Below are 12,669 nucleotides of genomic sequence, written 5' to 3'. Positions count from 1 at the left end.
GTTTCCATCCTCTCCCTTATGGACTCTGAAGTAAGGGATTCTTGTCTTATTTGGCTACAAACTCAGGCTGAAAAAGGGATTGATATGGACTTGCTTGATATTTGATCCTTCGTATGGTTCTATATATATATATATTGAGCTTCAATGACAAATTTTTGTACGTATCTTTTACTTCGACCTCAAATCAAGAAAGAATGTTTAATGTTTAATTTTATTGTTATTTTTTTAGGATAGAATAAACTTTTGTCCAATTTGAAATAATTTCAAATGCCACTTAAAAAAGTTACCCTTGAAATAAAAGTTGACACATGAGATCTCATTTTTCTATTAGTCAATTGACGGTCAACTTAAGTGAGGAACTATTTAGAACTATTTTTTAAATATTGCTTTTGAAACTTCAGGAACTAAAAAGACAGAGTTCAGACTTCATAGTATTTTGCCCCTTTTCCCGCGTAGTATGGAGGTTTCTCCACCGTATATATATGTATAAAAGAGTTGCAATATCAGCTCAATGCTCAAGAATAGTTGTATTGTTTCACTTTCACATGACCTGAGATTTGAACCCAACCACTTCAGGTTACAAGAGTAATGTCCAACCATTTATGCTAACTATGCATTTTCAAACAGAACTAATTCCCCATTCCTTCATTAAATTGCCAAAGAAAATGGAGAATGCATAACACTCTACAAGATCTATTCCTTCAAAGTAAACATCCTCCTCTCTAATGCACAATCACTTAATTTCAAAAGAGTTGCAGCGGAGAACAGAAAGCTCCATCAGATACTAACTTCGTGAAATTTCTGAACACTGGTTAGACATACGGTACGATCACTTGATTGACGATTATATTCCAGGCGTAAACAGAGATACAAGGATGCAGGTGACCTTTACTTGTGCAAGATACTCTTCTTTGGAAGCTTCGATTTCTTTTGTGTGTGGTTCTGTCATTAAATTAGTAGATTCAAAAACTCATCCGAATTAAAAGATCAAACATTGAAAAAAGCAAGAAATAAGGGTGCAACAGAACAACCCCATAGTACGTTATTTTACCTTGTGTCTTCCCAGGGCTTCATAGTCTGTCCTCTCCTTCCAATTGCTCTTTCTTAGTTTTATCGGCCTATTTCCGACGTACTTACCTGCAACCAAGAAGTGTCTTAGCACATAAACTATAACAAAAAGAAGTAGAAGGAAAGAAGAAAAGACTTCAAGGTTTAAAGAAGGGAAGGTGAAGAATAGTTTCAGAGAAATTCTAGTAAACATTAGGCATTGAAGCCTGTTAAACTCCAAATCTTCTTTCAAAACTCTAACTACCACAGCCTAAAAGACACAACTTGAAGATTAAACCACGAGATTCATCCATGCTAGTTCTTATAGATAGGTCTAGTTCATAGGGAAAATTCCTCCAAGGGAGGTGCTAATAAAGAAAATTTTGGAGTCTATTTAAAAGTAATCTTTTATTTTTGTTTGGTTCTTTTAGAAAAATAATTCCGTACTGTACTTTTTAGAAATACTTTAAAAATCTTGACGATCTTCACAAGATTGTGAGTTCAATTTTTTATTTCAAACCTACGGTTTAAAATCTAAAATTGTCTTCAAAATGTTCAAGAGAGAAAAGAAAAGTGCAAAATAAAGAGTATAAGAAAACAAGATTTTTTTTCTTTCATATTCTTTTAAACAAGAATGTTAAAATATTTATTTCCTTGTGGAGTTTGTATCTTTTGAGCATCAGTCACTTTTCATCGCAACAATGAAAAGTTTTGTTGGTTAAAAAAGGAAACAAACAAATGAAGTTAAATAACAACCTAATTGAACTTGTCCTATAGCACTCCACCGACAAGGGTGGGTTTATTTTATTACAAAGTAGATGTCATGAGAATTGAATAAGCACAAATCCAACAGAGAGATGAAACAACTGCGAACTGATATATAACTAAAATCAGCATATTACCATTCATTTCTTTAAGTGCTCCAGCAAGGTCAGTAGGATTGGAGAAGCTAACAAATCCATAGCCCTTGGTTTTCCCTGTTCGCTTATCTCTAACAACCTAAACAAAATTATATGCTGTTAATCCATTCGTAAATAGAAAATATTCCACAGAGAACAGTGTAATCAATAACCATAAGCCATAAATAAAATATCAAAATAATTTAAGTCAATCCACAAAGTCATAAAATAGTATAATTTCCAAGATACAGAGTTGAAATTGTTTCTCATAAAAGATGCCTCAATTGATCAAAACCACTTCCAAAAACGTATGCATGGGAAGCCTTTTAAACAATTGGGCAATGTCCTCGAAATTGACCGTGGTTCAAAACCTATAAATGTTTGTGAGAATTAAGTTGGTTCATCTATACACATGAGGAAACAATAACACAAATCAAATAAACCTTCCATGATAGGACCCAACCAGACATGACATGGGAGTAAAGGTAGTCATATATACTTAACAGCACGAATATACAATGACCACAAAGCACGACTATATGCACCTACATGGGGAAATCGCAGAATCAATCACTATAACAGCTCCTGTCTTCAAGATTCATGAGTGAATACCAAAAGAAAAATATCTCCAATCATTACTAAAAGCAGAGAGCTCAGTCTTCATGTCCCTCTTGAAAATTTCATGGGTAGTTTCGTGCCCAAAATTTTACGAGACTTTCCTCTTACCCCCACAAGCAGTAAGTTAGTCCATGAACTCGGTAAATTCTAAGAAGACCCACTTTCAAAAGTTCGAGAGCTAACCTGTCTCTGACAAGCTTAAATGACCCAACCATGTTACAACTCAAGCTAGTCCATGAACTCGGTAAATTCTAAGGGATACATACAAACTCCATAAAGAGGTTCCAGCTCCACAAGTCCCAGTCAGATGATCATCTCTTTCTTAAATAAAATTCTTAACCTCACAAATAATATTTAAGAAACATGAAAAACAGGTTTTAGTCCTATTTTACTCTGGAGCTATAATACTTTTTTCATTTTGGTCTTCCAGATGATTCTATTTTTGTCCTTCAGCTTTGCATAAAAGAATATTTTGTCGCTGTCATTAATTTTCCTTTAATTTCTATAAATCATTTACCAGAAACTTGATACGATACATCTTTTGTTCCTTTATCTGTTGAGTGTCGACATAGATAAGTATTTGGAGTTACACAAATCAGATAGCAAATTTCAAACGAAAAACAAAAAGAATTAATACCAGTGACTAGATTAGTTTATTATACACAGTTCCAAGGAGAAAATTGAAAGCTTATTGACCAAAACAGAATATTTAAAAGTTAACCCAAACAAAATAATATAAAAGTTTGTTTAGACCAAAATAGAACTTAAACCTAAAAAAATATAAAAAAAGAAGTTGAAAATCAAGGAACAGATACTCAGAAGCTTCATACGCAATCATAACCACAAGTAAATGTACAAACAAGATGTACTTAGATGCATTTCCACTTTTCAAACAGACCACAAGACTTTCAAGGAAACTAATGATCATGCAGAATGCCAAAAACAAAAAATTGAAAATAGAAGGTGAATTGTGTAGAATATTGGACTAAATGAACTTACTCTAGCCATGTTAAATGAAGGAAATCGTGAGAATGCTTTAGAGAGCACGTCATCATTCACTTCATTGCCAAGATCTCCACAAAATAGACGGTAATCATCTACAAACAACAATGGACATTTTTTCTAAGAGATACTTCCAGCTAAAGATGATAGCAATAGATACAAATCTCAAAAGTTAGGGGAAAGTACTGCATAAAGACATTCAAAGCGCTAATTCAATTCATACTCTATAGTAGTCATTATTTCTAGAAAAGCCAACAGGAAAAGGAAATCAATCAAAATCAATGGAAAAATATAAGAAACATGAAATGCATCACCAATACAATATGACACTAACACAGCAATATGAATTGCTAAAAAGGTTGGGCATTAAACATTGGGGATATGAATATTTTTTCTCCTTCAAAAAACGTTATCTATGTGTACAAGCGAGCATGCAAGCACAAATATGTTAATATTCTTAATAATGTAAAATAAATATAATAACTAAATCTCAACATCAGAACAAAATTAAATAATTAAAACAGTGATAGACAATCATTAATATTCATCATCCAATAAGGGTGTATTTTTTCGTTCTTTTTTCTATTTTCTAATAAGAAACAAAAAAAATATATTGATTGAGAGAAAGTAGGATGAAAGGGTAGATGAATTATCTTTGTCAGACCAAAGGGTCACAAAAAAGACTCCCAATTAGCCAAAATATGCACAAGATCATAATTACAAAAAGACTTAGAAAGAGAACACCAGATGGATGCGAAGAGTTTGATAGAGGCCAAAGCTTGTCAAGGCTAGTTGTCTTCTCATTGTAGATCCTCTAGTTCCTCTCAAGCCACATTTTTCACAAAGTTGCCATGATGGCATTATACCATGAAATATGACCACCATCCTTGAAGGGAGTTCCAAAAATAAGGCGAAAAAGAGCCCCATCATTTCTTTTAGGGAACACCAGTACAGCCCAAAAAAACTCAATAATCTCGCCCATAAGGAGTTTGCCCAAGAGCAAAGGAAGAATAGATGATGCTGATTTTCTTCATTTGATCCGGGACATGTAAAAAATTTGATTATTCTACTTTGTAGAGCATCCCTTGTGTTTAACTTGCCTTGAATGACGACCTATAGGAAGGTTTTCACTTTCTTAGGGACTTTGGCCACCCAAATTGCCTTTCATGATAAATATCGATGGGGCCTGATGAGTGCTTAGCTGAGGAATTAAGGAATTAACCAAAAATTAACCACCTCTTTTGAGGCTCCAAGACTTAGAATCTTCAGTATTCGAAGAATATTTTGTCTAAATGAGGCTGTAGAACTAGATCCACTCTCAAGTTTTATTGACAGTCAAATTCCTTTAAAGGCTAACCCAACTAAGAGGATGTGGACCAACATTGATTAATAAAGTTGTCTATTGAAGAAGCACTATTGTAAATTCTTGGTAAGGAAGATTTAAGCGCCAATGACCAATCCACATAGCCTCCCAAAACCAAAATTTACTGTCCTTTCCAAGGTTAATTTTAAACCATTGCTACACAGCAAGCCTTGAAGATGGATTTCCACGGACCTTTGCTTGGCCCATGGCTATTCGGCTAAGGAAACCATTCTTCCTTAAAAGAGTATTTGTTGGCAATTACCTCCTTCCACAAGGCATTATTTTCTTCCATGAATCTCCACCCCTATTTCCCAAGTAGGCCGATAGTTTTTCTCATTAAATTCGGGAAGAGAGGAGAGATGTTGTCTTCCAATTTATTATTTACTAGAACGCTGACATTTTCTTTTGCTGCTCCTCTCCAAAAGAAATCACGAATAAATCTTTCCAAGCTCTTTAGCACTTCCCAGGGCATTAGAAAGTAAAAAGATGATGATTGGGATGCTAGAAAGGACATCATTTGTTTTTTCAAATTGTGTCAAGAAATTAAAGAATATTGAAAAAGTACACTTTTTTCATATGCCAAGTGTGTGTTGGAGCATGTCTATGTTTGATAGGCATCCAATACTTGAAAAAATGGAGCATTTATATTTCCTAGGCATAAACATAAGCCTTCCTACCTTCGCAGGTCGAGGTCCCTTCCCACCACCAATTACCTTAGAGGATGATTCTTCAAACCATTGTTTTTATAAAAGACGAAAGAAAGAAAAAAGGAAAAAGGGCAAAGGGTCAATAAACCTGAGGATTAGGGATGAGAGAGCCTCCGCCACCCAAAAAAGAAACAACATACAAACAATCTTTTTTTTTTTTTTTTGAAACGGATACGAAACTTTTCGTTAATATAATGAAAAGAGCAATAGCACAATCACAATGGGACAAAATACAAAGAGACAAAATATCAAACCAAAGCAAACAAGAACTGAAAACTGAGGATTAGTAGGTGCACCCGGACCTATCAACTATGTTGACACCCCATAGCATACTCATCATATCCAATACGAGATACACGAATTCAAAGAGTACGAACAAACTAAATCATTTGACTTGATTACATAGAGAATAAAAACGCATTCCAATTAAGACAAATATCTTGGATAGAATAATCTTCAAAATGCTTGGATTGTGCTCCAAGTAGAAGCTAGTAGTCGGGTTGACCCCATCTATTAGGCCAATCTATAAATTTATCATGGAAAACTCTCTGGTTACATTCAAACCATATCTCAGAAACCAAAGCTTTAACTGCATTTGCACATAGTATCTGAATTCTGAGCTCTATAGGCAAGAGAAGGACCAGCCAACAAATGAAGAATGTTGTCCTTAACTGAATTCCCAAAAACCCATTATACACCAAAGCAAGAAAATAATTTCCACCAACAATTACTTGAGAAGGAACAATTAAAAAACAATTGTTGCATTTCTTCCCCGTTAGCTAAGCAAAGAGGACAAATTGAGGGTGATATAAGTTTGTTTTGTAGCTTGTGTTGCAATGTGGATGAGCAATTAAGGGAACCATATAGAAGAATCCACGCCAACCAATTTGAACCAATTCAATTTGCTTTTTTGAATTAAGTTCCTCTCCTCCAAAAGGTATAAATTCATAAGATCTCCATTGATGGCTAATCTAATATCCATTTCAATAATTGAAAGGTCTTCTCTCTCGGCTTTTGAATCAAAAAAGGTCAACTTAGATAATAAATCTTTCTCTTTTCTTTTTCTTTCTAGTTCATATTCTGCAAACCAATATTTAACTTTATCTTTTACCTTGTGCAACTTAAGGCTATTGTAAAACCTGCCCAACCTTCTAATTGATCACGATCCAAGACTTTTTGGATGACCTTTGAGCACTCATTAATCCTCATCCAACTATTGCAAAAAAGAAAAGGGGAAGGACCCCAAGAAACTACTCCAGCTTCTAAGAGCAAGGGAAAATGATCCGAAAAAAGCCTTGCTTTTCTACTAACTCTTGAGTTATCAAATAAATCGTCCCGTTCTTTATTGATGAGGAATCTATCTAGTAGAGAATGTGATTTTGAGATACCATCCATAGACCATGTGAAATTTCCATTGGATAATGATACTTCTAACAACCCTGCATCTTGAATGAACTTAATAAACTTTTTCATTCCTCTTGTAACTCTTCCAATAGGAAATCTTTCGTGATTCCATCTTGTTATGTTGAAGTCTCCTCCAATGCACCAAGCTTCCTCACAATACTCCGAAATTAAAACAATTTTCCAATCCAAAAGAATCATAGGTAAATAACCAAAGAATTTGCTATAATTATGGCACCACCAAAATGTAGTAAGTTGTAGGGAATCTCCAGAAAAACTCAAAAGAACTAGACTTATCTTAAAAAACCCTTTTATTTCGTTCCAGCCATAGGTTCCAAAGGAGAGCTCTCGAAGCAAACTACCACAAGAATCTAGCTTTGTTCTTCAAATTGCATCCTCTCAAAGACTCCAAGAGCCAAAAATTCACCTTCCTGGGGAGACAAGGCTGCATCTCAAAAAAGCTTATCAACCTGGCCCAACAACTTCTAGCAAAGGAACAGTGCAACAGAATGTGATCCAAAGATTCCATCACAGTGCAGACAAAGCACACAAATAGAGGGGCTAAGAGTAATAGAGCTTTGCTATGGATCCTCTCTTAGGTAGTTAGGTTCCTGTGAACCACCGATTATAAGATATTCACCTACTTAAGAACCTACTCCCAAATCAGCTTCACCAGAAAACACTTAAGGAAAGGTGTCTTGAGGTGACCAGATTAAGGAAGAGAGACTTTGTGGAGAAAGATCCCAAGGGATCCAAGGACTAGGGAAGTTCAACGAACCCTATGAAGCACGGACACGAACACGGGACATGGACACGGACACGACAGGACACAGCGATACGCCAATTTCTAAAATACTAGGATACGAACACGTTCGGGGTACGCTATTTTTTAATTATATTTTTATAATATATTGTAAATTTAACATAAAATACTAAATGTCTTTCACTAAAAAAAGCATAAAATGTCAACTGTCAAGTTAATTAACCAAAACCATTATAGTTTGTAGATGTACAAATCAACAAAATACGTTGTCCAACATTCAACATAACAAAGCTCTCAATAGAAAATGAAAGGAAATGGAAAGTAGTTCTCCATACAAAAAGTAAAAACTGAAGGCTAATGAAACTATAAAATAAAATATTTGATTACTCCGAATGGCAGTGGGTTAAGAACAAAATAAAACATTTGATGATTTGAAGTTGGATGGTGGCGTGGACAGTGGGTGAAAGAGTTTCATCCTAACATTTAAAAATAATAATACATACTTGAAACTTGAAAGTTGATTTTATTACTGATAAGCAGCAATATAAATTATAAAATAAAAAGAAAGGGCAGTGCACTAGAATTAGAAATGTAAAATAATAATAATACATCATACTTGAAAGAAGAAGTGAAGAACTAATGAATCACAAGCAGCGTCCACGTCGAGCAAGCAACAGCGACCGGCAAGCATGGAACGGCATCCCAGCGGCACCTTCTACTCCAATGAGAAAAGTTGAGATGTTGAATCAAATGGGTTGTGACGTTTGGACTGCTGGTTTCCGTGAGATGCATGACAAGGAGGGAGGTGGAGAGGAGACGTGGAGTTGAAAGGTTATATTCTATTTAATTGACTTTCTTGTGTTATTTAAAAAAGAGAAGTAATGAACTTTTAATTTGGGCCCAATTTCAAACCATTTCCTCTTCAAATGTTCTGTTCAGCGTGTCAGTGAAGATTCTTCACCGTGTCCCAACATGTCCAAAAAATTTTTTAAAAAAAAGGGACATGCAAATTGGCGTGTCGGACACGTGAATCAGTGTCCAACACTGATACCACCTCTAATATGAAGTGTCAGTGCTTCATAAAACAAACCCAACCAACCCAACCCAAAGTATAAGGTTGGGTTTGGTTAGAATTGATTTTAGGTTGGTTTGGGTTTTGTTTTGCAAGAACTGGCCGGTTTAGTTCGGTTCTCGAGTTCAAGAAAAAAATCTCCAGTTCAATTCAAACTGAATCGTTCAGCTACATATATATACAAATATATATTTTAGGGTTTCATAGTTTTCATTTCATTCTCCATCTCCATCAAATCACATCATCACTCACAACCTAAAAGTGGTGTATTTACCATTTGTTTGAACACTATTTAATTGGATCATAAAAAATACCCATCCAAACAAATCCTTCTATCATTTATTGGTGGCAAACATTTCATTTTTCCAAAACCTCACAATATACTACTAAGTTGTAAGTTGTGCCTTTCGACTTCCTTAAGGAAAATGGGTTTCTTCTTCGCCATTTCTTATAATTTTGATTCATTCCATGCTGCTATATTGATGCCTAAAAATAAAAAGGTTGGGTTGCCTTCATAGGTAAGGTTGATCAGTATCTGACCAACCAGAATTTTCAAATTGGTCCAGAAAACTACTCTAACCTGACCCAACCTAACCCATGACACCCCTACCAAGGACCAACTCACTTTATTAGCATCATGGCCCAATCTAAATCCATGCAACCTCTCTGTCAAGCCAATCCATTCACACAGCTCTGTATCAAAAATCCATCTTCTTTTTTTTTTTTTTAACAGAAACATAACCTTTCATTGATGTAATGAAAAGTGTATAGTGCTCAAAGTATAATGATACATAAAAGCTAGTTGCAACTTAAAGAATGGGGATCAGCAGGCGCACCCGGACATCTCAACTAGGTTGACACACCTCTAGCATCCTCATCATCCTAACAATCCATCTTCTAAAGTTAAGGTTCCAAGTTCTCAGCTCATCATCCTAACAATCAACCACAGTAGCATTTTTCTTCAAAGAAATACCATAGCCTATGGATAGGTATTTTTAAGAGCGCTTGAGCCGACCCAGACATCTTCCTGAGATACAAAGGCACAATCTTTGTGACATCAAACCAAGACCCGTTCTTTGAACTACCCAAGGGCAAAGAAAAACTCCAACCTAGCGAGTCTTCCCTTAGATGTTGGCCATCACCTTCCTCCAAAGCGAATCTACAACACTATTTAGTAAGGAGAGCTAAATTTCTTTGTTCAAGAGAATCGATCCCAAGGCCACCCTAAATAAGGGGTAGAGAGGCGGTCTTCCAATTCACCAAATGTGATCCTAGATTACAGCCACCTTTGTTCCCAAAAAAGTCTTTGATCAACTTCTCCTTGCTATTAATGACCCCTTTACGAGCTTTAAGAAGAGAAAAGAAAGTATAGAGGCAAACCATTTAATACCAATGAGATAACAGAAAGACGCCCCCTTTAGAAAGCAAAGAGCTTTTTCATTGCCTCCTTAGGCTTCCTTGTAAAACCATCCATCTCCCTTCTTTCCATTATGTTAGCAACATCCTTATTCCTCCCTGGCTCATTACCACCTTAAGAAATATTTAGCCAAAAAGAACCTCTTGTTTTTGTCTTTGTTTTATTTTGTACTGTTTTACTTTTTCCCAGAGAGGAAACAAGTAAACTAATTCATTGATTAATGAAATTATAGAAAGGTAAAACCCAACCACTCATCATGGGTTCCAAAAATAATATCCAAGAAGTGACTAATGAAGTAACTAGTAAGGTCTTTAAACGGATCCATACATTTAGATCACATAAAAGGGATAAAGAAAGAAGAGATCCAAAAATTGACCAAAGGAGAAATATAACTATTGAAAATCCTCAATAAGAAAGCCTTGATGAATGATCATAGCCTCCCATAGGAATTTCTTAGACAGTTTAAAAAAATGACCACCTATATAGTTGCAAGACCATCTTAGATGTTGTCTGGCATGGCTCATGACGACCAATCAAATGCCTTCAATATTAAATTCCAAGATCTTTCGGCAAGTTTGCATTGAACAAATAAGTGAATTTGAGATTCAGAGACTCCTCGAGACATAATTCACCAATGTGGTGATAATGAATGAAAAGGCATCCTCGTTTGCAACATCTTTCCTATATTCAAACCACCATAACTCAGCCCCAAAATAAAGGTTTGGTTTTCTTCAGACAATGCCTCTTCCAAAAAGACTCAAATGGAGGATTCTTACCTTTTCCTTTTAAAATAAAATCATCCATGGGGGACTGGACTAAAAATTTTCAATAGGGATCTCAAGTCCAAAGCCAAGTATTTGGTCCTTGCTTGAAATTTACCAAGGCTAAAAGTTGTGATAGATCTAGTAACTAAAAGGAACATCTATTGGTTCAAGCTGATATAAAAAGACCCAAAACAATTATAACTATTCCTAGCGAAACATTTTTTAAAAAAGGAAAAAGAAAGGACACCACAACAAGCCCAATGATTGCAAATACGTGAAAGCAAAGAAAGCAGATAATGCATACTTTCAGGCCACTCAGCAAGTGTTGGATCCTCCCAAGATTGCCCGGCAGCTTTGCGAGGAATAGCTTTCTTTTTTGTTTCTGCTTTATGCTCGATCTCACTACTTGCAAGGGCAGCTTTAACACTCTCAAGAGCTTCCGGTGTTATCGTTTGAGCATCCCTTTGAAACAATTGTTGGGCCTGTTTATAATAAGTAAAATTCAAAAAGAAAAAGAAAATTACGAGATGCTAAAGCCGTAAATTGAACTAAAAAAATCCCATTAGCCATCAGAAACGTCCCGCTCCACAACAATTCCCCACAAACCTTATTCAAAATAGATGAACACCACAATTTCCCAGTAAAAATTCAGATCGTATGCATATTTTGCTAACCTGCTGGTATTGAGGGAGAGTATAGACAGCAGGAGCCGGAGCAGGAGGCGGATAAACAGATGCGACGGGGAGGGGAACTGCCGGAGGACCTGGAGGGGCGACATAGGGAGAGGGATACTGGGGGGCAGCCGCTGCTGGAGCAGACTGCTGGAGATGGAACGGTAAAGGAAAGTAGGAACCGTTTGAATACGTAAATTGGGAACCTGATGAGGAAGAAGGTGCTGAAGGAGCCGAGGAAGGACCCGCCATAGCCAACAGCAAATAAGAAAATGCTCCGATTTTCAGGCTGGGAATCGCGAGCTTCGCCGGGTAGCGCACTAGAAAATTACAAATTAGAAGCTTTAGAACTTCTGGATTGAGGTTACCGAACCTTTTATTTCAATAAGGCATGCTAACTTCGAAAACATAAATATGAAAACAATGAATTTAAATGAAAACAAAAAAAATACTGAAATTGAATTCTAATTTAAATAATTACTTTTTTTAAAATATTATTTTCAAAGTATATAAAGATGAATCAAGATATTTATAAAATATAACAAAATTTCAAAATCTATCAATAATACACTTAAACACCGATAGAAGTCTATCAGAGTCTACGAGTGACATTGATAGACTTCTATCCGTATTTATCAGTGACATTATAGACTTCTATCAGTGTCTATTAATGATATTGATAGATACATTAGTGACACTGATAAAAGTCTATTCGTATCTATCACGGATAGATTAGGAAAATTTACTATATTTTGTAAATATTTTTAGTAGTTTTGTTATTTGAAATAATTTTCTTATTTAAAATATATTTAATGTTATATATTTTTAAATTATAAATCTAGTTGGAGTTATTCATTAGTATTTAGTTCACGATAAATTATTATTATTAACCATTTATAAATATAATTTATGTTTAAAATTTTTATGTGATTATTAGTTTATAAT

The 12,669-nt window shown here is 35.2% G+C and overlaps 1 protein-coding gene across 1 annotated transcript; it reads right to left on the bottom strand.

The window, feature by feature from the left end:
• Positions 1-503: 503 nt before the first annotated feature.
• LOC120080352 (uncharacterized) lies at positions 504-12,165 on the bottom strand. Its single transcript, XM_039034995.2, has 6 exons — positions 11,728-12,165; positions 11,358-11,535; positions 3,564-3,661; positions 1,950-2,046; positions 1,052-1,137; positions 504-942 (listed from the first exon to the last, which is right to left on the bottom strand). The coding sequence occupies exons 1-6, from the start codon at positions 11,974-11,976 to the stop codon at positions 889-891; spliced, it is 762 nt and encodes a 253-aa protein (XP_038890923.1). The 5' UTR covers positions 11,977-12,165; the 3' UTR covers positions 504-888.
• Positions 12,166-12,669: the final 504 nt, after the last annotated feature.

This window comes from Benincasa hispida, chromosome 6, assembly GCF_027475165.1.
Source record: "Benincasa hispida cultivar pf3 chromosome 6, pf3_genome.v1.1, whole genome shotgun sequence".
Classification (NCBI taxonomy): Eukaryota; Viridiplantae; Streptophyta; class Magnoliopsida; order Cucurbitales; family Cucurbitaceae; genus Benincasa; species Benincasa hispida.
This window is presented reverse-complemented; position numbering and strand designations above follow the sequence as displayed.

Bases quoted from the DNA above. Each gene is read 5' to 3' on its own strand.
- LOC120080352 (XM_039034995.2), bottom strand. From the start codon at position 11,976: ATGGCGGGTCCTTCCTCGGCTCCTTCAGCACCTTCTTCCTCATCAGGT. The intron at 2,047-3,563 runs GTAAGTTCATTT...AATTTTGTTTAG, and splicing joins CTTCATTTAACATGGCTAGA to GTTGTTAGAGATAAGCGAAC. The intron at 943-1,051 runs GTAAAATAACGT...ATTTAATGACAG, and splicing joins AAGCCCTGGGAAGACACAAG to AACCACACACAAAAGAAATC.